General features: G+C 38.3%; 1 protein-coding gene across 1 annotated transcript in view; it reads left to right on the top strand.

Moving 5' to 3' along the window:
• RNF168 (ring finger protein 168) overlaps positions 1 to 26,860 on the top strand; it is a 40,995-nt gene extending 14,135 nt beyond the window's left edge. The window contains exons 3-7 of the mRNA XM_078453097.2: positions 1,448 to 1,524; positions 3,898 to 4,077; positions 6,612 to 6,733; positions 17,717 to 17,798; positions 20,889 to 26,860. Of these exons, the coding sequence (XP_078309223.1) occupies positions 1,448 to 1,524; positions 3,898 to 4,077; positions 6,612 to 6,733; positions 17,717 to 17,798; positions 20,889 to 21,824 (1,397 nt within the window). The 3' untranslated portion in view covers positions 21,825 to 26,860. The remainder of the gene's footprint in view (positions 1 to 1,447; positions 1,525 to 3,897; positions 4,078 to 6,611; positions 6,734 to 17,716; positions 17,799 to 20,888) is intronic.
• Positions 26,861 to 27,087: the final 227 nt, after the last annotated feature.

Raw genomic sequence — 27,087 nt, 5'->3', positions numbered from 1 at the left:
CCACAAAGCATAAAATATTTATTATCTTGCCCTTTACAGAAAAAGTGTGCCCACCACCTAAGCTGTCACATCTGATATTACACTACCTCTCTACACATACCGTGTCCTCCTTTATTAGAAATGCTATAATTAAAGTGCTGTCCCTCCTGGCTTCTTGCGCTTTGTTTATAACCCCTACCAATTTTTCAGGAGCCTTACACTTCTCTCTCCTGTATTTCCCACTGTATTGTCTCAGATGAATCCTCGTCAGCAGCTAAAATAAGAATTTAGTATACTTCTTTGCTACTGGTAATGGAGTTGCATTACTGTTTTTAGTTCCTCTGTTGCAGAATTTGCAAACAACTGGCCTGCAAGCCATGTAAAGGCTACAGACATGCTTTCTGTTACCCATTCAGTGCCAACATTTAAAATTTAGAGATTTTACACTAACATATAGATTTCTGGATTGTCTTGAAAAAATCAGAAAATATAACAAAGACAGACCTAAGTTTCCTGGTGGCAGTAGTCAGCTGGAGTTGAGTAACAGCTGCCCCTGTAAATAAGCAGTTGTGTTCTCTTTTTCTGGATTCAACTCAGGATTATTTTTTCCTTCTTTGCATCTTAGTGTTTCTGTAGTCCTGTAGATTTGTTTGAAATGTCTGATGATTCTTGGTTTTGCTTTCATATTTAAAAATGAGGCCCTAGAATAAAACTCCTTGTGCATACATTGGCATTGGTGACTGGCAGATAATGTTTGAGGTTAAACCTGGCCATTATGCTTTGCTGTCCCTGAGTGCCAAATTTTAGAGGGCTTTGCTCTGGGTCATCACCTCTCATATTAGCTGCACTGGCTCTGTCCAGACAATTTAGTTTCTTTAAAAAATAACTTTTGTTTGTGATATGTACACTTAATATCTAGGAAGAAATGCCTACCAACCAAGTATTCTGATTTAACAGATTATGAACTTTGAATTTCCTGTCCTACACTCATTCATTCTGGTCTCTATTATGCGTTGTGGTTTTGAGCCTGCCTGAGCTGCCTTTCAGGTATATGGGGCAGGTCTCGCACTTCCAAGGGTTGCATTTTTCTTCATTCTGCTATATAAGTCACCTCTTTTATATCGGCCTCTCATTTTGTAGAAATTTATTAAAGTTTCTTTTTTACTCATGGACCCTTCCCCTAATCTCTTTGATGTTGTAGGATTACTTTTTAAAACTGCTTTCACTGTTATTTTAACAGATTCTAGAACAGGAGTTAAGTATATGTACTTATGTGCCATTTTGAACCAGAAAATCTATGGACTTTTCTTTTAAAATGGAATTCTGTAGAGAAGATACTGCTATAACTGTTAATAATTGTACATTTAATATCACATGTTCAGGTTAATATAGGTTCAGTGAAAGACCAAAGCTAGCCATAAAATTCTTTGTTGCCTATAATATTGTTTTCTTCCTTGATCTCTAACAGTTGATGACTATCAGCCAGTTCGCTTATTAAGTAAACCTGGGGAATTGAGAAGAGAATATGAAGAGGAGATAAGCAAGGTAGGTGCTAAATAGTTACTTTTTTTGTTTTTAAGTTTATTTATTTACTTTGAGAGAGAGGGAGGAGCAGAGAGAGAGAATATCCCACGCAGGCTCTAGGCTGTCAGCGTGGAGCCCAACATGTGGCTCGATCTTACAAACCATGAGATCATGACCTGAGCCCAAACCAAGGGTCGGGCATTTAACCAACTGAGCCACCCAGGTGCCCTAAATGGTTATTCTTTTTTGGAAAAATTCTCTGCTGTGTTTTCAAGTTTAGGTTTTACATACAGTTTTATGTGCCTATGTAAATAATATATATTGTAATAAAATTAATTTTAGTGTACTTTAAAAGCTTTATTTTTTACATGTTCAAAATGTAGAAAGTAGCTTTAATTTATTTATATATAATTGGTACTCTTATGTGATAGTGATTTTTTTTTCATTTTCCCTTCCTTAAAAAAAAATGTTTTTTTAATATTTATTTTTGTGAGAGAGAGAGCACGTGCGCATGAGCAGGAGGGGGCAGAGAAAGAGAGAGACACAGAATCTGAAGCAGGCTCCAGGCTCTGAGCTGTCAGCACAGAGCCTGACACGGGGCTTGAACCCATGAACTGCAAGATCCTGACCTGAACCGAAGTCAGATGCTTAACTGACTGAGCCACCCAGGTGCCCCTGAATGTGTAGAATATTAACATGCACCCAAACATAAAAATTACATAAAAGTTACTCTCAGAATAACTCCCTCCTGTATCTTATCCACCCTGTGTCCACCCACCTTGTAGATAACTAATTTTATCACTGGGTAGTTTATCCTTCCTTTGGTATCTTTTATAAGAGTGAACATATATATAACTGCTCATTTATTACATATTGCATACTATATATTTTCTAATTACATATAGTACTGCAATACTGTGCATGTATATTTTAATATTATTAGAAGTATATCTTCAGGGCAGATTTCTAGATATGAGATTGCCAGGTTAAAAGGTAAATGATATATAGATTTGTTAGAACTGTCAAATTCTCTTTGATTGGGGTACATTTTGTATTCCCAAGGAGAGCACCTGTTTAGAAACACACTTGTCAACAGAGTACTATCAGGCTTTCTTTGGCTCAGGTCATGATCTCACAGTTCATGAGTTTGAGACCTGCATTGGGCTCTGTGCTGAGAGCTCAGAGCCTGTAGCCTGCTTCAGATTCTGTGTCTCCCTCTCTTTCTGCCCCTCCCCTGCTCTCGTGTGGGCTCTCTCTCTCTCAAAAATAAATAAACGTTAAAAATTTTGAAAAAAAAAATACAGTACTTCAGGCTTTTGAATTTTTGCTAATCTGATGTATGAGAATGGTATTGGCATAGTGTTTCTTTAAAAAAAAAGCTTTGTTGAGGTAGAATTTATCTATGGTAAATTTCAGTATAGGAAAATTTACTTATTTTAGGTATATAGCTCGATAACTTTGCTTAACCCAAGGTCACAAAAATTTCTGGAATTTTAGTTCTTATGTTTTGATATATAATCAGTTCAATTAGTTTTTGAGTATGACATGAGGTAGAGTTGAGATTCATTTTTTACTCATACAGATATTGTATATTCTACCCCCATGTATTATAGTGAGCATCTTTTCCCCAGTAAATTCTCTCTGAACCTTGTAGAATATCAAGTGACTCTAAGTGTGGGGTCAGTTTCCACCAGTGTCAGATTATGTTAGCTCTAGGCTTAAAGGCAGGAGGAGCAGTTTGTCTGATTATGTTCACTCTCCAGTTCCTTCGGTAATTGCTTATCATGCCCAGGTTTTTGGTTTTTTGTTTTTAATGTTTATTTATTTTTGAGAGAGGAAGGGAGACAAAGCACAAGAGGGGAAGGGCCAGAGAGAGAGGGGAGACACAGAATCCAAAGCAGGCTCCAGGCTCTGAGCTTTCAGCACAGAGCCCAACTCAGGGCTTGAGCCCACCAACTGTGAGATCATGACCTGAGCTGAAGCTGACACTTAACCAGCTGAGCCACCCAGGTGCCCCAGTATAATGTCCAGGTTTTAAAGTCGGTTTTTGTTGGAAGATATCTTCTACCAGTGTTTTGCTCTATCATTACTGGAAGCTGGAAGTCCTATCTCAGTGTAGATTTAATTGTTATTTCTCTTATTATGAGAAAGATTATCTTTTCATATAATTAAGGGACATTTTTATAATTTTTGGGGGGTGAAATGTCTGTTCTTGTCTTTTGCCGTGCTCTGAGACTGGAGCTTGCTCAAGATTCTCTCCCTCTCTCTGCCCCTCTCCCCAGCTCGTACTCTCTCTCTCTCGAAAAGAAAAGAAAAAGAATTGCTTTTAAGAAAAGAGAAATATTGCAAGTATAATCAAAAGTTCAGAGAAGTGTTCTTTATTATTTTTTTAAGGTGGAAGCAGAGCGACGAGCCAGTGAGGAAGAAGAAAACAAAGCCAGCGAAGCATACATACAGAGATTATTGGCAGAGGAAGAAGAGGAGGAAAAACAACAGGCAGAAAAGAGGCGAAGAGAGATGGAAGAACAACTGAAAAATGATGAAGAACTAGCAAGAAAGCTAAGCATTAATATTGTAAGTTTTAGGAGAGTACTTGGAAGTACGTTCCTCTTGCTTTGCATGGTTTTCAAAGATCTGAGGAAGTTTTTCTGACATTTGCTCTACTTAAAAGCAAAACACGTTTTTGTTTTTGTTTTTTTGCATGTTGTTATATATTTGCTCTGATTGAAGTATTCTTCCTGGTATGTTAGTAAATTCAGAATATATAGGAAAGCTTCCTCTCTCCCCTTCCACATCTATATTCCCATTCCTGTTCCATCAGTCTCTTTCCCCAGAGGTTAGCACTATTAACAGTTTATTATTCTTTCTTATTCACCTAAAAAGGATGTATCAAGCACACTGTTCTTTTTGTCTTTTTTCACTTGATATGTCTTAGAGATTTTATGTAACTACACAGTCTTTTTATTTTTAATTTTTTTAATGTTTATTTTTGAGAAAGAGACACACAGAGTGCAAGTGAGGGAGGGGCAAAGAGAGAGGGAAACAGAATCTGAAGCAGGCTCCAGGCTCTGAGCTGTCAGCACAGAGCCCGATGTGGGGCTCAAACTCATGAACTGTGAGATCATGACCTGAACTGAAGTCAGACACTTAACCAACTGACACTGGGCACCGAGGCACCCCAGTGTAACTACACAGTCTTATGTAATTTTTTTTTTAAGAGTGGCATAATATTCCACTCTATGGATGTAAATCACTTTTTGGGAGTGAAGCACATTAAAGCTTTAAATACTACAGTAGACATGAATTTTATTACCTTGCTGTAGTTAAATTATTGCCTTAGGAAAAATGAATAGAAGAAAAGATGATAAAGCCATACTTGTAAGACCTGAGGGTACAGTGAGATCTAGTGATTTGAAAGAACGTGGCAGAATTCATTTGGGGTTCTTTTAAAATACAAATTCCCATACCGTTTCTAAATCTACTCAATCAGAATTTCTGGGGATAGGATTTAGGGAGTACCATTCCCAGAGGCATCTACGGAAGTCGGATGTGCCTTTGGGTTTGAGAGCCTCTAAAAACAATTCCTCTGCTTTCAAACAACAAATATCCTAAAATATAATTACCAATAAGAAGTATATCCAGAACTGCGATTTTTTTTTTTTGAGAGGACCACTGTTCATAATAGTGTACCCAAGTTTTATTTTATTTTATTTTTTAAAATGTTTATTAATTTTTGAGAGAGAGAGCGTGAGTGGAGGAGGGGCAGAGGGTGGGGGACAGAGGATCTGAAGCAGGCTCTGCTGGGACAGCAGAAAGCCTGATGTGGGGCTCAAACTCAGCCGAAGTCAGATACTTACTGGACTGAGCCACCCAGGTGCCCTATTATTAGTGTATCCAAGTTTTAGATTATATACTCTTTTTAATATATTTTTTCTTTTAAAATTATAGTAGAATAGTTTTAAAAACGTACATAATTAGGAAATTAAATAAAAGACATTGACCAGGAGAATAACAAATGAGATCAGTAAGAAAATACATCGAAGAGGAGAATCTGGGGTTATCTTTACCTGTCTTTTAAGAATCTTGTTCTGATCCCTCTTGTTTTTAACAGGGATTGTAAGAGTAGAACTGTTGATATTTTAGAAGAATTCTTGGGGTGCCTGAGTGGCTCTGTCGGTTAAGAATCTGACTTTGGGGGCACCTGGGTGGCTTATTCTGTTAAGCGTCTGACTTCGGCTCAGGTCATGATGTCACAGTTCGTGAGTTTGAGCCCCGCGTCGGGCTCTGTGCTGACAGCTCAGAGCCTGCTTCAGATTCTGTGTCTCTGTCTCTCTCTGCCCCTCCCCTACTTGTGCACTCTCTCTCTCTCTCTCTCTGTCTATCAAAAAAATAAATAAAATGTAAAAAAAAAAAAAAAAGAATCTGACTTTGGCTCAGGTCATGATCTCATGGTTTGGGGGTTCAAGCCCCACATCAGGCTCTGTGCTGATAGCTCAGAGCCTGGAAGCTGCTTCAGATTCTGTGTCTCCCTCTGTATCCTTTCCCTGCTCACGCCCTGTCTCTCTGTCTCAAAAATAACATTAAAAAAAATTTAAAAATTCTTGGGTTTACTTGGAAAAGTTTGTGGTCCAAAACCAAATGTCTACCACCACCAATTATATTAATTTTTCCAGTAGTGTAGTAAGAATATTATGAGACTGGTAACAGCAAGTAAATATTTATGATATTGGTATGTTCTTAAATCCCCAATGAAATTATCTTTACATAAAATTAGCTTATATTCCAGGCATAGCCACAATTTTCCCCTATAGATTAAGGTAGCTATAATTATATGAAGCCATTCATTAGAAAAATGGATATTAGTAATATCATGCCCTTTGTGCTTTTAATGTAGAGTAAAAATGCAATTAATGTAGACCAATTTGGATGGATTGAATCTTATTTATACTAATTTTTGCATGGTCACTATTATTCGAAGGATATGTAGAATTTAAATGTGTGCATAATTCCTGAAAAATTTTGTTGTGGAGTCTGAAGTAGTCAAAATAATAGCTTATTTTATTATAATTTTAAAAATAATGTCTGTTATGCTTTTTCTCTTGTTGAAGAACAATTTCTGTGACGGAAATGTCTTGGCTTCTCCCTTGAATTCCAGAAAATCTGATACAGTCACAACCAAGTCTCAAAAGAAAAGTAAGAACAAACAAACAAACACTGGAGATATTCAGAAGTAAGTGAACATGACTATTTATCAACTACTTATTGATCACTTACTGTATGCTGGTGTTTTTGTTCATATAGTCCACTGATAAATAAAATTCAGTCCATGAAATCTGTGAAAACTCTCCAGATGGTCTGAGATGGTCTGAGATTGATGTAAAGTGAAAATAAGGCTGCTACTCACATAGCTTAGACACCTGGCTAGCACGAAGAGAGGTACGAAGTCTTTTTTATCTTGATTCTTCAGGATTTTCGTGTTCCCATTTTCTCAAAATTAACCAGTTGGATTCCCTTTTCTCCTGGTCTAGATTCAGATAAGAAAAAGCTAGTCTTACATAAGGTCATCCTTACTGAAGGAGGTTGTAACTTGGCATCTAGGTCATTCCCCTGCCCTCTTTTCCCCAGTCTATGCATTATATTTCTTCCCTATTATACAAAAAGCATGAGTCAGGTAGTCAGTAGTAGAGTGATTTAGTCTCCTCACAGTGCCCCTCCAGCAGCAGGTAGAGTTGATGATTTTATGAGGATATAAGCTTTCCCATAGTAATTAACAATTGGAAGAGTTAAAGAACCGCAATCTAGACTTTAAAAATAGGGGCACCTGGCTGGCTCAGTTAGTAGAGCATGCAAGTCTTTGTTTGTTTTTAGTATTTATTTATTTTTGAGACAGAGAGACAGACAGACAGAGAGTGAGCAGGGGAGGGGCAGAGAGAGAGGGAGACATAGAATCTGAAGCAGGCTCCAGGCTCTGAACTGTCAGCACAGAGCCCGACATAGGGCTCGAACTCACGAACTGTGAGATCATAAACCGAGCCGAAGTCAGACGCTTAACCCACTGAGCCACACAGGCACCCCTAGAATATGTAAAGAATTCTTAATATAACTTAACAAAAGACAAACATTCCCGTTTCAAAATGAGCAAAGGACATGAATGGACATTACTCCAGTGATGTGCATATGGCCAATAAGCATATGAAAAGATGCCCAAGATCGTAAGTCATGCAAATCAAACCACAGTGAAATACCATCTCACATTCACTAGGATGTCTGTAAACCAAAAAAATGAAAATAGTAAGTGTTGGCAAGGATTAGAGAAATTGGAATCTTGCACATTATTGGTGGGAATATAAAATGGTGCGATTTGGCAGTTGCTCAGAAAATTAAACAGAATTACCATATGACCCAGCGGTTCCACTCCTACCCATGTACTCAAAAGAATTGAAAACAGGAATTCAAACAAATACTTATACACAAATGTTTGAGTCAGTACTTCAAACAGCCAAAGGATGGAAACAACACAAATGTCCACTGAGGGATGAATGGATAAACAAAATGTGGTATAATCCATGCAGTGGAATATTATTCAGCCCTAAAAAGGAGTGACCTACTGATACATGCTGTGACATGAATAAACCTCAGAAACATGCTACATGAAAGAAGCCAGACAAAAAGGGCTGCCTGTTATATGACTTTATTTATATGAAATAGCTAAAGTAGGTAAATCTGTAGAGACCGCAGGTTAAAAGTTGCCAGGGCCTGGGGAAAGCTGAGAATGGGGAGTTACTGCTTAACATATATATGATTTCCTTTGGGGATGATGAAAATGTTTTGGAACTAAATAGAGGTGATGGTTGTACAACTTTGTGAACATACTAAAACGCCACTGAATTGTATACTTCAAAATGATTGATTTTAGGGGCACCTGGGTGGCTCAGTCGGTTAAGTGTCTGACTTTGACTCAGGTCATGATCTCGCAGTTTGTGGGTTAGAGCCCCACATCGGGCTCTGTGCTAACAGTTTGGAGCCTGGAGCCTGCTTCAGATTCTGTGTCTCCTCTCTCTGCCCCTCTCCTGATCCCTCCCTCTCTCCCTCTCTCTCACCAAAAATAAATGAACACTAAAAAACATTTTTTTAAAGGAAATAAATGGTTAATTTTATGTTATACGGATTTCATCTCAGATGTCAAATGATTAGCAAAAAGGCTACACAAGTGTGAAAATTAAGAAAAACTGCTAAGTAACTCGTTTTAGTTAAAGAATAAATTTTGATGGGAGGTGCCTGGGTGGCTTGGTTGGTTAAGCATCCAAGTCTTGATCTCAGGGTTGTGAGTTCAAGCCCTGTGCTAGGCTCTGCACAAGGTATGAAGCCTACTTAGAAAAAAAGAATAAATCTTGGTGGAAATAATAGGACTGAAAGTATTATATACATCAAAACTTTTGGGAGGTGGCTAAAGTAATATTTAGAAAACTTTAAATGCCATATCAGAAAATAAGAAAGGCTGAAAATATACTCAAAATGATAACTCCAGGAATACATTGCTGGCCTAACATTAGAACATGAATTAATGGGGATGGGCAGGGACCACCTTCGTAGCTGGCCGCTGACAGTACCATGGCGACCCAGAACCCCCATTCCCAAGGTGTGCAAGACTTTTGTTCCAGAAAGTTGGAAAGCTTGCAGCAGCTGTAATACGTGGTAGCCTTCTTCTTCAGATTGCCGGTCACAAGAGAGTTGAAAAAGATGTAAACAAAGTGAAAAGATTAAGAAATGAGCAAATACGGCAGCACCTGGAAGCAACAGAATTTTTCAAACAGAACATTGTGACATCCAGTGGATTGTGGGAGGCTTTTTTGCTAGGCCTTGCATCTTAAGGAGATGAATATTCTATCACAGTGGAGTCACCTGTAAGAAGGGAAATTGTAGCAACAAGATGATTTCTTAACATTACCCACCAACAGAGTCTCCAGGGCAGTAAGAAACAACTAGGTGGACACTACCAAACTCATGACTTAAGAGTTTTGCCATTGAAGTTTGGCAAACTAGTATTTGCTGTAAAAACAACCTATGTGGTATGTGTATAATAGTATTCCTGAGAAAAACATGGCTCTCATTTATCTTTTTAAAATTTGCATTTGTTTTTAAATTAGCCTATAAAATACCACTATTGGATGTAGATATATAGAGAAAAAATGTGTTGGATATATTCCCCAGTGAAATATTATCCTTGTTTTATTTAAATAAGATGTTCTTTACTATGCTTTGTAGTATAGTGCCAGTAATTAAAAATTTGTATTACAGCTTCAACATTAAGGTTGGCTTTTTTTTTTTTAAGGTACATTTGCAATAAACTGAAGAACTACAATGCCCTTTTGTGGAAGATTTAGAAGTAATAGAATTATTAAAGATATTAAACATATTTAATACCAAGAAAAAGAAAATGAATTAATGTTAAGCTATTAACTTTAAATATGAAAAGCATGGGAATGATCATTTTTTTAATGTTTATTTTTTAGAGAGAAAGGGAATGATAATTCTTAAGTAGGAATAGGAAGAAACTTAACCTGTTACAGGATATCTACTAGAAAATTTATATCAGATATCATACTTCATGGTAGAAAATTGAAATCATATCCTGTTAAGACTGGGAAAACACAAGGGTGGTCTGCTGTTTACCACTTCTGTTCAGTGTGTGTTAGAGATTTCAGTCTGCACAGTGAGATGATAAAATGAAACAAAAGATAAGAGCTTGAAAAAGAAGCCATTGTTAATTAGGAGAGTTTGGGTAGCTCAGTCGGTTGAGCGTCCAACTTCGGCTCAGGTCATGATCTCACGGTTTGTGAGTTCAAGCCCCACGGCCGGCTCTCTGTTGCTTGCACAGAGCCTGCTTTGGATCCTCTGTCCCATCCCCACTCATGCTTGCTCTCTCTCTCTCAAAAAATAAACAAACATTTAAAAAATAAGTAAATTACCATTGTGGATTTAAAAAAAGAAGAAGAAGAAGCCATTGTTATTAGAGGTGGAATGTAGAAAATACATTGAAAAATCCAAGAGTTCAGAGATACATTTTTTAAATTAATAAGAGTTTGGGGCGCCTGGGTGGCTCAGTTGGTTAACCATCTGACTCTAAAAATTTGTATGGAAGTGGGGCGCCTGGGTGGCTCAGTCGGTTAAGCATCCGACTTTGGCTCAGGTCATGATCTCACAGTCTGTGAGTTTGAGCCCCACATCAGGCTCTGTGCTGACAGCTCAGAGCCTGGAGCCTGCTTCGGATTCTGTGTCTCCCTCTCTCTCTGCCCCTCCCTGGCTCATGCTGTGTCTCTCTCTGTCTCAAAAATAAATAAAAACATTAAAAAAAAATTTATATGGAAGAGAAAGAACTTTCAGATACCACCAAAGAGAAATAAAATGTGTGGTGGAGAGTTGGGTGCTTTTAATTTATAAGTAAATATATGTGATATTTTTGCACAAAGATAGATAAAATGATTAAGGCAGTGTAATCGCTTAGAAATAACAGTTTATAGTGCCTTCATGATGGCTTTGGTATTTTTAAAATATGTCCACAAATTCTTTGATATTCATCCCTTAAAAAGACAGAGCCCAATTCCCTTCCCCTTGAATGTGGGCTGGACTTAAGTATACAAATAGAATTACCCAAGGGGATGTTGTGTACTTGGGAGATTAAGTCCTGAGAGGCACTGTGACTTTTCTCTTTTTTGGGTTACCTGCTCTGGGAAGTTTAGCTGCTCTGTTGTGAGCAGCCCTGTGGAGAGGCCCACATGGTAAGGAACTAAGGCCTTCTGCCAGCAGCCAATAACGACATGGGACTTCCAGAATAGCCTTTTACATAAGTGAGCCTTCGTGGAAGGTGATCCTCTAAGCCCAGTCAAGACTTCAGATGACTAACATCTTCCCTAGACCCTAATGAGAGATCCTGAGCTCGAACCACCTAGCTGAGCTGCTCTTGGATTCCTGACCCTCAGAAACTGTGAGATAATGTTTGTTGTTTTAAGCCACTAAGTTTTGGGGTACTTTGGGTAATACAGTAGTAGTCATTTTAATCAGTGGGAAAAGGATGAACTTGTCCATAAGTGCCACAGTGACAGTTGATTATATGAGGAAAAAATGAGCTTGGACCTCTACTCATACCATATATAAAACTTAAGGTGGATTAGGGCGCCTGGGTGGCTCAGTCAGTTGAGCATCTGACTTCGGCTCAGGTCACGATCTCACAGTTTGTGGGTTTGAGCCCTGCATCAGGCTCTGTGCTGACAGCTTGCTCAGAGCCTACAGCCTGCTTCAGATTCTGTCTCCTCTCTCTCTGCCCCTACCCTGCTCATGCTCTGTCTCTCTCTGTCTCTCAAAAATAAATAAATGTTAAAAAAATTTTTTAAAAATTAAGGTGGATTAAAGGTCCATTAAAAAGACAACCAATAAAACTTTAAGAAGATAATGAAGGAGATTATCTTTGGGGAAGGATATTGTAGAGAGCAAAACATGATTAGATTATAAGATTAAGAATGCCTTTATCAAAATACCTTTAGAGAATAAAATGATAATCTTCTGTCTTTTAAGAAGATATTTTAAGGTATTTAACTGAAAAAAAAAAAATGTGTGCTGTTAAAAAAATACCCACCTATGAGGAAGAAAAGATCAGTAGAAAAAGAGGCAAAAAATTTTGACTTTACAGAAAATGAAACCCTGAAAGTTAATATAATATTTGAAAAGAAGGAAACACAAAGTCACAGTGAGGTAGCATTTCATACTCATCCTATTGGAAAAATTAAGGTTTCCGGTAATATAAAATGTTGTAGATGATAAGAAACACTTATGTGTTTAGTGTGAATGTAAAAGGTTGATACTCTAGGACTCTGGGATACAAACACTGAAGAACCCCAGAAGAGGGGCACATGGGTGGCTCAGTTAGTTAAGTGTCCAACTTGCTGCTCAGGTCACGATCTCATAATTAATGACTTTGGGCCCTGCATCGGGCTCTGTGCTGTCAGCATAGAGCCTGCTTCAGATCCCCTCCCCTCTGTCTCTGCCCCTCCCCCCACTCATTCTCTCCCTCCCTCTCTCTCTCTCTCAAAATAAATGAACTTTAAAAAAAATGTTAAAAAAAAAAAGAAACCCTAGAAGACATGTACAAAAACGTTCCCAGCAGTACTATTTGTAACAGCAAAAAGCAAAAGCACCCAGATGTCCAAAAGTAGAACTGAATACTGTCCAACAGTCAAAATGAATCTAGCTGAGGACAACAGGCATGAGTCAGGAAAATGGGTGAAGAAAAAAACTGTAGAATGCATGTAGTACGATTCCATTCAAAATCACGCAGCGCTAAGCAATACATGTTAAGGATACAAATGTGTGGTAAAACTATTTTTAAAAGCAAGAGATAAGAAACACTCTGAGGTGGAGGACAAAGAGGAGGCTACATAAAGGATTTTATTTATTTCTTTATTTATTTAAATGTGGTTTAAGACCCTGAGATAAGGAACACAACAGGGATGTCCGCTCTCACCACTGTTGTTTAACATAGTGTTGGAAGTGCTAGCATCAGCAATCCGACAACAGAAGGAAATCAAAGGCATCAAAATTGGCAAAGATGAAGTCAAGCTTTCACTTTTTGCAGATGACATGATATTATACATGGAAAATCCGATAGACTCCACCAAAAGTCTGCTAGAACTGATACATGAATTCAGCAAAGTTGCAGGATACAAAATCAATGTACAGAAATCAGTTGCATTCTTATACACTAATAATAAAGCAACAGAAAGACAAAGAAACTGATCCCATTCACAATTGCACCAAGAAGCATAAAATACCTAGGAATAAATCTAACCAAAGATGTAAAAGATCTGTATGCTGAAAACTATAGAAAGCTTATGAAGGAAATTGAAGAAGATATAAAGAAATGGAAAAACATTCCGTGCTCATGGGTTGGAAGAATAAATATTGTTAAAATGTCAATACTGGGGCGCCTGGGTGGCGCAGTCGGTTAAGCGTCCGACTTCAGCCAGGTCACGATCTCGCAGTCCGTGAGTTCGAGCCCCGCGTCGGGTTCTGGGCTGATGGCTCGGAGCCTGGAGCCTGTTTCAGATTCTGTGTCTCCCTCTCTCTCTGCCCCTCCCCCGTTCATGCTCTGTCTCTCTCTGTCGCAAAAATAAATAAAAAACGTTGAAAAAAAAAAAATTAAAAAAAAAAAAATAAATAAAAAAAAAATGTCAATACTACCCAAAGCTATCTACACATTCAGTGCAATCCCAATCAAAATTGCACCAGCATTCTTCTCGAAGCTAGAACAAGCAATCCTAAAATTCATATGGAACCAACCACAAAAGGCCCCAAGTGGCCAAAGTAATTTTGAAGAAGAAGACCAAAGCAGGAGGCATCACAATCCCAGACTTTAGCCTCTACTACAAAGCTGTAATCATCAAGACAGCATGGTATTGGCACAAAAACAGACACATAGACCAATGGAATAGAATAGAAACCCCAGAACTAGACCCACAAACGTATGGCCAACTAATCTTTGACAAAGCAGGAAAGAATATCTAATGGAAAAAAGACAGTCTCTTTAACAAATGGTGCTGGGAGAACTGGACAGCAACATGCAGAAGAATGAAACTAGACCACTTTTCTTACACCATTCACAAAAATAAACTCAAAATGGATAAAGGACCTGAATGTGAGACAGAAAACCATCAAAACCCTAGAGGAGAAAGCAGGAAAAGACCTCTCTGACCTCAGCCGTAGCAATTTCTTACTTTACACATCCCCAAAGGCAAGGGAATTAAAAGCAAAAATGAACTATTGGGACCTCATGAAGATAAAAAGCTTCTGCACTGCAAAGGAAACAATCAACAAAACTAAAAGGCAACCAACGGAATGGGAAAAGATATTTGCAAATGACGTACCAGACAGAGGGCTGGTATCCAAAGTCTATAAAGAGCTCACCAAACTCCACACCCGAAAAACAAATAATCCAGTGAAGAAATGGGCAGAAAACATGAAGACACTTCTCTAAAGAAGAAATCCAGATGGCCAACAGACACATGAAAAGATGCTCAACGTCGCTCCTCCTCAGGGAAATACAAATCAAAACCACACTCAGATATCACCTCACGCCAGTCAGAGTGGCCAAAATGAACACATCAGGAGACTATAGATGCTGGAGAGGATGTGGAGAAACGGGAACCTTCTTGCACTGTTGGTGGGAATGCAAACTGGTGCAGCCACTCTGGAAAACAGTGTGGAGGTTCCTCAAAAAATTAAAAATAGACCTACCCTATGACCCAGCAGTAGCACTGCTAGGAATTTATCCAAGGGATACAGGAGTACTGATGCATAGGGGCACTTGTACCCCAATGTTTCTAGCAGCACTCTCAACAATAGCCAAATTGTGGAAAGAGCCTAAATGTCCATCAACTGATGAATGGATAAAGAAATTGTGGTTTATATACACAATGGAGTACTACGTGGCAATGAGAAAGAATGAAGTATGGCCCTTTGTAGCAACGTGGATAGAACTGGAGAGTGTGATGTTAAGTGAAATAAGCCATACAGAGAAAGACACATACCATATGTTTTCACTCTTATGTGGATCCTGAGAAACTTAACAGAAACCCATGGGGGAGGGGAGGGAAAAAAAAAAAAAAAAAGATTAGAGTGGGAGACAGCCAAAGCATAAGAGACTCTTAAAACTGAGAACAAACTGAGGGTTGATGGGGGGTGGGAGGGAGAGGTGGGTAGGTGATGGGTATTGAAGAGGGCATCTTTTGGGATGAGCACTGGGTGTTGTATGGAAACCAATTTGACAAATTTCATATATTAAAAAAAATAATAAAATAAAAAAAATGTGGTTTAAGACTTTAAAAATTGTAACATACATATATTAAAGTGCACTAATCTTAAGTGTACTTTTGGTGAATTTTTACATATGGATAAACTACTTTCCAGGTTTAGCTACAGAATATTTCCAAAATCTTCACTGTTGCCCTTTCCCTCAGTATTTCTCTCCCTGAACCACAGTGTGTTGTGATTCTTAGGATTCTTTCATATATTTGTAACTGTTCTCTTGTAAACTATTTGTTTTTTATGAAATAGGCACACGCACATACACTCTCTTAGATCTTTAAGACATAAGTGAAAAAAGGAAATCAGAAGGATGTGATTGTTTTAAAAAAGCACTGTATCGAAATCATGCTTTTTAAAAAAATTGGTTACATGGGAGGAAACAAAGAGGAATGGAAAAGGGTATATGTCTAACATTTCTATTTACTTTTTTTTTTTTAATGTTTATTTTTTATTTTTGAGAGAGAGAGAGTGGAGGAGCAGCAGGGCGGATACAGAGGATCTGAAGCAGGCTCTGCACTAAGAGCAGCGAGCCCGATGTGGGGCTTGAACTCATGAACTGTGAGATCATGACCTGAGCTGAGTCGGGTGTTCAACTGACTGAGCCGCCCAGGTGCCCCTCTGTTTACTTTTTTACAATGAGCACATATTCATACATTACCTGGTTATTATAAAGAATACTCACTGGGGCGCCTGGGTGGCTCAGTCGGTTGAGCATCTGACTTCAGCTCAGGTCATGATCTCACCGTCTGTGAGTTCGAGCCCCGCGTCGGGCTCTGTGCTGACAGCTCAGAGCCTGGAGCCTGCTTCAGATTCTGTGTCTCCCTCTTGCTCTGCCCCTCCCCTGCTCATGCTCTCTCTCTTTCTCAAAAATAAAAACATTAAAAAAAAAAAAAAAGAATACTCAAGACAAGCTCATAAATCTTTCCTGATGATGTTGAGTAAGTATCTGGTCACATTTTGTTCTCTACATGTGGATTTAAAAAAAAACTGTTATGCTATAATAATTCTATCTTGGTAACTAATATCCAGCATTAGCAGAAGAGTTTCTTCAGCTATGAAAAAAAAATTTAAATGAGACTAAACTGGGCTCCTGTTTTCTCTTATCAGTTGAAAAGGTAGTTCTTGTACTTATAAGTTTGCAGAGTGTTTAGAAATGATTCAACTAAATACGTGGTTTATATATTCTAGTTTATAAGGGATGTTATTTGTTCTTTATATGAGATCTTGGACTAGATTTTATCTTATTGTTTCACACACTATTTATGGTGTTTTAGACACAATGGAACTTACATATTATTTGCAATCAGATGTTTTTCCATTGTTTTCTTTAACTCTAAAAACAATAGCTAGCTACTCTTTGAAAATCACCCGATGTTACCGTTGCTTGAAGACAGCCAGCATTTTAGGAGATTTTAAGCATAGTTGTGTATGTATTTGGATTTTTTCCAGTTTTAAAAATATGCTTAACCATCTCATAACCTGTCCTTTTATTCCCATTTCTTTTACAGCATTTTTCATCATATTAGAAACTTCATGTTTTCAGTGACAAACAGCCTATTAAAGATGCTTAGAAATTTAGAGAAATGCTCTTATACTGATAAATTGATAGATATGTATTTTTGTAGGCAGATAGTTTATATAAAATGTGTATCTAACAAAATCTCTATGCCAGAATAGTAAAGAATCTAATCATGGATACTTTCTCGATAGTAACAATTCAAAATGTAGTAAACAGGGGCACCTGGGTGGCTCAGTCGGTTAAACGTCCAGCTTCAGCTCAGGTCATGATCTCATGGTCCACAAGTTCGAGCCCCGTGTCAAGCTCTGTGCTGACATCTCAGCTTCGGAGTCTGCTTCAGTTTCTATGTCTTCCCTCTCTCTCTGCCCCTCCCCTGCTCATATTCTGCCTCTCTCTAAGAGAAGTAAACATTTAAAAAACTGCTTTTTAATGTAGTAAACAGCCATAATTTCTGGCATTAAAAAGAAACTAACATATCCTTTCTCCTGATTTAAAATTTAATTTCCATTACTTTTGGGAAGACTATATAGTCTTGAGTTGTTTTGATGCTATGTACCTTTTGAATTTCTGTTGAGAATTAAGAAATGTTTAGATTTTACTTCCTTTTCTGTTTTTCACTAAAGTATCAATATTCGGCCTTTTAAGTTTTGCTCTGGAATTAGGCCAAAATACCTGAGACAGGGAGATGGACTATACTCTTTCTGATAAATCAGCCAAGCAGCAAACAGACAACCTTCACCTTCACATAAATAGCTAATGTGATATATTGGTTACATCCACTTGTCTGTCAAAGCATTCAAACTTTGGTAAAGCTTTTTTTTTTTTTTTTTTGTTAAGGTATTTGTCACCTAAATCTCAATTTGGATCAGCATCGCAGTGTGAAGTTGTACAAGAAAGCAAGAAAAACTCCATGTCCAAGGTATGTCGGTACTAAAGACGTTCTTAGTTTGGCAAGTTTACTAACGCTATAGATTGCTAATACTTGTAGTTTCCTCATTTTTTTTTTAAATCACTGTTGTATATGGAACCCCCTTTCTTAGTCATCTTAGGCTTACCTACACTAGGAGTCTGCAAACTTCTCTAAAGGGCAAGATAGTAAATATCTTTGTGGCCTGTATGGTCCATGGGCCATGGTTTATGGATCCCTGACTTAGACAATCAAACTCACAAAATTAAACAGCCTGCGCCTGGTACTAACTTCACTTTCAGTGAAGATTACAGGATGGGAAACAAAGCATGCTGGTAGGGCAGCATCAGCCATATCTGTGCAGCAAAAGTCTTCACTGCAGAGCTCCTAAGGGACAGCCTACAAATGAGACAATGCAAATGAGTTTGGAAACCACCCCGGCTTAGAAGCTGTGTGCCCGTTTGTTGTAACAGCCCATGGGTGTAGCTTCCAGGGGTCCTGGTAAGGAATACACCAAAAGAGTTGTAAGTCACTTACAGAAGCCCTAAGATTTGGCTTCCCGCTAAGTGCTTATAGATCATTCACAGTTCTTCCAGTATAGATGCAGTTCACAAGTAAGTTCATTTTTACCATAAGCTCTGTAGCCTAGTAACACAGGTGACATTTCACTTTTATCAGGTTTCTAGGAAAATAGAACCAGGAAAAAAAAAAAGTGAACTGACACCAAGGTTGATTTCCTACAGAGAAGTTTTGTTAACACTTTATTAAGAGGTTCCTAAAATTTTTTAAACTCACCTGTCATTTAATTGTCATTTACCATGTGCCAGATAATGTATGTATTATTTTCTTCAGTCTCCATCACAAGCACCAGCTCTGTAAGGTAGGTATTCATTCTTGTTCCATCTTACAGTTAAGAAAACCAAGGCACACAGAGATATGAGACTTGTACCGAGTCCCTTAAGTAGAGATGATAGAGGGAGGATTTAGGTCCACATGGTCTGGCTCATAATGGAACTGAGGATGGAATAAGCACTGTAGGGTGGGATATTTTTCCTGTTCATGCCCACAGCAAAACCAGGTAAGCAACCTGGAATTTGTCCAGTCCAACCACATTGGTTCATACGAAATGCTATAAGGAATGCAAAGCAGAGTAGGTAAAAAATTTAAGGTCAAAACTAATCCTAGGTCTTTACTTACCTCAGACCTGTAGGTGAGAAGAAATATACTGGCAAAAACAAAGTTTCTTAACCTGAAAAGGTCTACAGTTAGAATCCGGGGAGTACATACGAACCTCAATGGAAGAAAAGGTTTATCTTTACTTTCACCTAACCTGTCATTCCTTTAATTATGAATGTAGACTGGAAACCATAATACTATTAGCAAAAGCTGTACCTTTGATCATCAGTGGAAAGCACAGGTTTTTATCACTACATTTATAGCAGGTTTCTTGAAATATTGTTATTCATCCCTACTTCAATATTACAAGTTATTAGACTTGCCACTAGGTCGTAATATTTTTTTTTTTTTAACGTTTATTTATTTTTGAGACAGAGAGAGACAGAGCATGAACGGGGGAGGGTCAGAGAGAGAGGGAGACACAGAATCTGAAACAGGCTCCAGGCTCTGAGCTGTCAGCACAGAGCCCGACGCGGGGCTCGAACTCACGGACCGCGAGATCATGACCTGAGCCGAAGTCGGCCGCTTAACCGACTGAGCCACCCAGGCGCCCCTAGGTCATAATATTTAGTGTATTGATGGGTACACATTATTACATCAGAAAATAAAACATTTTTAATAATTGTGTTGCAATACAGGTTGTTCCCTTTGTGATCCTAGGTGTTTATTTTTATATTGAAAAATATTCAGTAGACATCTGTAAACTTTACCAAAATGCTGAAAGGTAGAGAGTCCATAGCACAAAAAGGGGCTAAAAACCTCTGGGCTAGAGGAAGTTTGTAAGGTGAAAGAGAGGTCAGGTCCTAGTGCCAGTTTATTGGCCATATATAGAATCCAGTTTGTACATTTTAATCTGTAGGTATTCATGGGAGTGAAAATGAGGGAATGCCTTAATCTAAACTGGCACACAGAATAAAAATACTATTTCAAAAATTTTTTTGAAGTTTTTATTTATTTTGAGAGAGGGAACTCATGCGCACAAGCAGGGGAGAGGCAGATAGGGAGAGAGAGAATGCCAGGTGGGCCCTGTGCTGTCAGTGCAGAGCCTCATGCAGGGCTCAGTCTCAGAAACTGTGAGATCAAGACCTGAGCCAAAGTCAAGACTCGGACGTTTAACTGACTGAGCCACCCAGGCACCCCCAGAATAAAAACACTATTAACAATTAATGTATATCATTAGTAGTAACGCTATGTTTTTGTTGTTTTTGTTTTTTTTTTTCTTTTTAAGAGAGAGTACAAGCATGGGGCGCCTGGGTGGCTCAGTCGGTTAAGCGTCCGACTTCAGCTCAGGTCACGATCTCACGGTCTGTGAGTTCGAGCCCTGCGTCGGGCTCTGGGCTGATGGGCTGTGTCTCCCTCTCTCTCTGCCCCTCCCCCGTTCATGCTCTGTCTCTCTCTGTCTCAAAAATAAATAAACGTTAAAAAAAAATTTTTTTTTTTTAAAAGAGAGTACAAGCAGAGGAGAAGGGCAGAGAGAAGGAGAGAATCTTTTTCTTTTTTTTAAGTTTGTTTATTTTGAGAGAGTGAGTGAGCAGGGGAGGGGCAGAGAGAGGGAGAGAGAATCCCAAGCAGACTCTGCACCATCAACACGGAGCCTGATGTGGGCTTGAACCCACGAACCACGAGATCATGACCTGAGTGGAAACAGGTGCTTAACCGACTGAGCCACGCAGATGCGCCAAGAAAGGGAATCTTAAGCAGGCTCCACGCTCAGAGATCCTGACACGGGGCTCGATTCCACAACCCTGGGATCATGACTTGAGCTGAAATCAAGAATTGAACAATCCACTGACTGAGCCACCCAGGCACCCTTAATGCTAACTATCTTATAGTTACAATTAAGCTAGAGTATCAGTATAATTAGACTTCTATATTATGACTAGATGTTTTCCCCTGGTTCACTCAGTCTTTTTCTGTTTTCTACAGGAAACTAACGGTACTATTGTAAATAGCCCAACAAGGCAAGATACAGAAATTGAAGAAGATATGCCAACACTTTCTCCGCAAATAGGCATGGACGTTCAAGAACAAGGTGCAAAGTCTTCAGTAGAGTCACCTATGCCTCAGTTATATGCCAGTGGTAGAGAGTGGTGCCTTGAAGCAGAAGTCAAAATGAGACCAAGCAATCATGATAAAGAGTTATGTGTCCTAAATCATGAGGGACCTGAAGCCAGAGTTCCATGCTCTGGAGAAACAGAGAGCGCATGCTCTGTATCAGGTATGACACAGATAATTGAAAGTAACACAGTTGAGACAGAAAATGAAGACTCTTGCCTCCTGACCAGTAAAGATACTTCCAAAAGAAAAAACCAGGAATCTTCATTCGAAGCAGTCAGGGATCCCTGCATTTCTGCAAAAAGAAGGAAAATGTTCCCCAGAGCTTCCTCAGACCAAGAGGAAACAGAAATCAATTTTACCCAAAAACTGATAGATTTGGAACGCTTACTTTTTGAGAGACATAAACAGGAAGAACAGGACAGGTTGTTAGCATTACAGCTTCAGAAACAAGTAGATAAAGAACAAATGAAGCCAAACCGGCAAAAAGGATCCCCAGATGAGTATCAGTTACGTCCTACATCTTCACCACCAGACAAGTTGCTAAATGGACAGAGGAAAAATTCCAAACACAGGAACTGCAAAAGACAGACTGATATAGAGCATTCAGAATCTCGGAGAGGCTCAAAAAATGAAAACTGGCAGCCATCTTTTAAGATCCAGTTGAAACATTCAGTTAATGTTAATGGGAGAAAGATGCCAAATTCTTCTAGAGATGATTGTAATGTATCTAAAAGTGCTCATTCCCTACAGCCTAGTAAGTCACAGAAAAGTATTTTTCAGATGTTTCAGAGGTATACGAAGTAATGTGTGGGTAAAGGGAGTGTTTCATAATCTAGCAAAGCTGGATTGTGAAGCTCTCTTCTATCATAGAATCTTTATAAATTTTTTCGTTAATTTTGCTCTGTGGTCACACTCATTGTCCTTAATTAAAGGACTGGTGATTACGAGAGAGAAATATATAAATATGTTTCTGCCAAACTCAGTGGTAAGCAGGAGTCCCAATCCTTTCCTTTTTTAATAACTGTGATATACTGTTGGACAATCCTTATGGATATAAGAATGCCTTGGTGAACTCCCAAGAAATTTTCAAGTGCCATTCTCTTTCCAAAAAATGCATGTTTTATGGCCTTTGCCTCCTTCCCTTTTTGTCCTAACTAGTAATCAAAGTAAGATTATACTATACCAGGTAGTTAGGAGTTTTCTTACAACTTTCCCATATATTTGCAGAGCACATGACATGCATCTTCCATAACACTAAAGTAATCTAGTTTTCATCTCCACTTTAATTATTTTAAGCATTATAGCATTTTCTTCCATTTAAAATGGTTTATGATCATTGTGAAATCAGAAAAATCAGAGTTTCTTGGAAAATTAGGAATTAGTTGACAAAGGAAACTAGACTCTTGTTGCAAAAGGAGTTAAGAGTTGGGGTGAGGCTCAGTGGGGTGGATTGACAATTTGGAAACACTAGAACTGAGTGAATAATTAGAAACAAGGTCTAGGATGGAGTAGCAGGTGAGGTTTGGCAGAGGATTCCCCCTCCTCCTTTCTCTGCTTAATGACATGGAAAACATTTGGGTTTAGGCTTTTCACACCACAGTATCTGGTGTCAAAATAAAAATCAGTTACTAAATTGCCTGAAATTTGGGGAATTCACATTTCTATTATTCTGGTATTCTAGGGGAATAAATGGGAATTAATATCATCTCATATTATGGGACTTGAGACATAACCATGTGTTTATTTCCTTATATTATCATTTATATTGATGCTGACTTTTATTTGTGTTTATGGACAGAAAAAGTCTGATGCTTGAGTTTTGCCATCTTACCCTGAAAGTTAAATCAGAAGGCAGTGATTTCATTTTGTGAAATTTAACTTAGAGATGTAATCTCTTGTTCATTAATATGAACAGCTTTAAGCAAATAACAGTTTTAACAGCATTTCTGCTGATCTCTAGTTATTCATCCTTTTAAAATAAAAGTATAATAAAATGTCCTGGAGCTAATTCTAGCTTAAATTTGTCAGTATTTTTATACCCTTATTATTTTTCCCTCCAAATTTTGTAACTGAAATTCTGTTGATCTTTGCATATTTGGTGGCATCTACTTCAGTATTGATTGGGTAATTATGGGTAGAATTCTGATGTTAATTTAAAATTTAGTTTGCCCTTTCTCAACAAAAGAATGATTGCCCTCTGAGTAATGATCGTGCTGAAATGAAGTCTAGTCAGAAGCTAACCAGATTTCTCTAAAATAAGCTAAAATCTATTTTCATGAAACCAGTATTTTTCTAAGAGCAATTTCACTTTACATTTTAGGTTGAATACTCTTGGAACTCCTCAAAAATTGTATAATTAAATTTTCCTGGAATAGTCCATGACCAAAAAGGGAAATAGTGTGACATCTTTAGGATTTATACATTTAACCACTTAATTGTCAGTGAAGAAGTCTTCCTGACCTTAAGATAAGTTTTAATTTCTCTCTTAGTTTTTTGGATAATCTGACCTTATATGTCTTTTTGTTAGAAACTACTAAATGTTATGTCAGTCATTAGAGTGTATCGCTACTTCTCTCCTTTTTGTGGAAGGGATGTGAGAGTTATTAACTTCTCAGAGAGCACCTAGGACCGCAGAAGTGGAGAATCTGAAAATAAAATAATTAAAAATGGACTATTACATGTATTTTACCACAATTAAAAAAATAAAAATTAACTACATAAAAATTCAAAGTTCTGCATAACTAAAACTATTAGCATAATGAAAACTGGAAAACATGGCAAACTGGGGAAGAAATAGATACAATGCATCACAAAGAGGTCATTTCCTTTATATGAAGTGTCTGCCAATACATTATGAAAGTGACTAATAACTCAAAGGGAAAATTAGAAATAATCCCAAGAAACATCCTTCCCAGGAAAGGAAATACAAATGACTCTTAAATATGTGAAATTCATAATATCACTTACACTAATGTGCATACATTTTTATTTTTCTACCCTTCAAATTAATTAAGATAAAGGTGTTTCTTGTTTTGTATTTGTGTCTGTATGTGTATTTTGGGTTTTTTTTATTTTTTATTTTTTTATTAATTTTTAAAAATGTTTTTATTTATTTTTGAGACAGAGAGAGACAGAGCATGAACAGGGGAGGGACAGAGAGAGTGGGAGACACAGAATCTGAAGCAGGTTCCAGGCTCTGAGCTGTCAGCACAGAGCCTGACGTGGGGCTCAAACTCATGGACTGTGAGATCATGACCTGAGCTGAAGTCGGACGCTTAACCAACTGAGCCACCCAGGCGCCCCTGTATGTGTGTTTTTTTAATCTTGTCAAGAGTGTGGGAAAGTAGGCACTCTTATCCTGTTGCTTGGTATCAATAGAAAATTTAAAATCCCAATTCTGAACTTAGCAATTCAACCTCTAGGAATTTCCTAAAACTCTTCACATGTATGTAGAACGACCTGTACAAAACATTTTTGTATGGCATTGTTTATAATAATAAGCTTAGAAACAGACTTAATGTCACATCAATAGATACTAAATAAATGATGGTACGATGAAATACTATATAGCAATCAACAGCAACAACAGAATCACTTTACTGATGTGAAAAGATATCTACATGTATTTGCATACAATGTCTAGAAAGAGACTCGGTAAATGTTGCCAGCAGGAAGAGAAACTGGGTGGCTGGGGGAAAGGGGGGGAAGAATAACTTTTTTTGATCAATCATATTGAATATATCATCTAGTCAGAATTTTAATGTTATTAAAATATTGCAAGATGGGGGCATCTGGCAGTCACATTTGGAAGAGCATGTGACTCTTGATCTCAGGGTTGTCAGTTTGAGCCTTACGTTGGATATAGAGATTACTAAAAAAATAAGTAAACTTAAAAAACATTGCAAGATAAAGGAAGTTTATTCATCTCAGCCTGCACCACTCTAAATGGTCTTTTTTGCCTTTAAATTTTAAAAATCGTAATTCCGGAAGATTATTTCAGTGTGAAAAAAATACAGCATTGTGAGTGAATTTGAACGTATTTAGCTTTAAGGTACTATTTTAAAATCATTTGAAAAGCAAGACTTGGGGCACCTGCATGGCTCAGTCCATTAAGCGTCCGACTTCAGCTCAGGTCATGATCTTGCAGTCTATGAGTTCGAGCCCCATGTCGGGCTCTGTGCTGACAGCTCAGAGCCTGGAGCCTGCTTCAGATTCTGTGTCTCCCTCTCTCTCTGCCTCTCCCCTGATCATGCTTGGTTTCTCTCTGTCTCAAAAATAAATAAAAACATTAAAAAATAAAATAAAAAAGCAAGACTTATGCTTTCCAGGTAACATTACAGCAAACCTATAATCCTGCTGAGAGCAATGAGAAAAGCCAGGTAAAAATGTAAAGGGGTAACTGGGTGGCTCAGTTGTTTAAGCATCAGTTAAGCGTCTGACTCTTGACTTTGGCTCAGGTCACGATCTCAGTGTGAGATCAAGCCCCGAGTCAGGCTTTGCACTGACAGCATGGTGCCTGCTTGGGATTCTCTCTAGAGCTCCCTCTCTCTCTGCCCCTCCCCTGTTCACTTGTGCATGAGCTCTCTCAAAATAAACATGAAAAAAAGTTAAAAGTGTAAAATTGCCTACTTTTTGAAAAGCATCAGACAGCTACTGAAACAATGAGGACTAAATTGGGGGCTAAGATTCTAGAGAAGGGAGACGTCAGAAAAGTGAACTGATGTTTGCAACCAAAAAGTGGTTTTGCTGGTCGCAGGTGCCTGTTTTGAATGCAGGACAAGAATCAGGGCTGGTGCTGGTGAACAGAAACTAACAGAGCTCTTGGCTTTCTGATGAAGCTGGAATGAAGATAGTGGAGACTTGAAAGTCCTAAAACACAATGCCAGTTTTCCCATCAAGGTGTAATTGCAGAATTTTGAAACTGCTTGGGGCAGAGGCTAAAAGGCTGAAAATGGCTGAAAAGCAGAGAGAATTGTCATCAGGCTCACACTGCTGATGAGACCAAAGAAAAGCATTCATGACCTACCAGGGGGAAAGAAGCCTATTAAACACACCAGGAGTTCAATTGGAAGCCCTGGCACAGGAGTCTGGTAAAGTATATCCCAGGGGCCAAATCTGCATACTCTTTGTTTTTTAGGGCCTGTGGGCTAAGAATGGTTTTAATTTAGCTTAGTTCACAAATATTTAATCCATAAGGAATTTAACTATGGGGCTAGTAATTTGGACATGTTTTGGACTGCAAAAACAAGGACGTATATAGTGCAGGAAAGAAGAAAAGAATTCCCTTCTTAATTTGGTCACTACCTGTATGACTTAGGTGAACTACTTGCCTTTCATTATCTCACTTTCTTAATTTCTATATGGGAATCATAATGTAACTAACCCAGTTGCTATCAAGTGGTAAGCAACTAGCACAGGCCTTAACTCAAAAAAGAACCAGAATAAGTGATGGTCCCTTCCCCCCTGGCTGTTCTCTGCCCATTTCCTGGAAGGGTCTCACTTCATGCAGTGACTTTGTGCTCCCATCAGTCTCCAAACGTGGCATCCAATAAATTGCAATCATCTTCTGTCTACTGAGGAAGACTCCACTCACCTCTCCTCTGCCAGGCATGTGTGACAGCTCCCAGGTCACAAGAGACCTTGGCCCCAGAGATAACGAATTCCCAGAAATCCTAAGTGGCTTCCGCAGATGCCGATACTAATTCATAGTTGGTGTGCATAAAGGTGTGAGAAACACTAACCATTTTGAGATTAAAAAGATGGGAGTTGAGCCACTACTGTATGTTTACCCATTTCTTATTCCTTGCATAGACATCTTAATAAACAATTACGACTTTGAATTTTGAGTTTGATTTGTTTTTTCCAAATGTTACCTTGATGTTGGCAGGACTTGAGGCAACTTGAACCTTGAGTTCAACTGAGGGGACTCTACATTTTACTGACTTTACATTTCTCTTCAACATGTCCTTTGTAGCTCCAGGCTCTCCACTGTTAGGCTCTTGTCCCCTGGAACTAGTTCAGTTCAGAAGGCTTTCAGTTGGAGGTCATACACTGAGTGTCCATTTTT

The sequence above is a fragment of the Panthera onca genome, chromosome C2 (genome assembly GCF_046562875.1).
Source record: "Panthera onca isolate mPanOnc1 chromosome C2, mPanOnc1 haplotype 2, whole genome shotgun sequence".
Classification (NCBI taxonomy): domain Eukaryota; kingdom Metazoa; phylum Chordata; class Mammalia; order Carnivora; family Felidae; genus Panthera; species Panthera onca.
The sequence above is the reverse complement of the archived record's forward strand: the minus strand, read 5'-3'. Positions and strand labels throughout refer to the sequence as shown.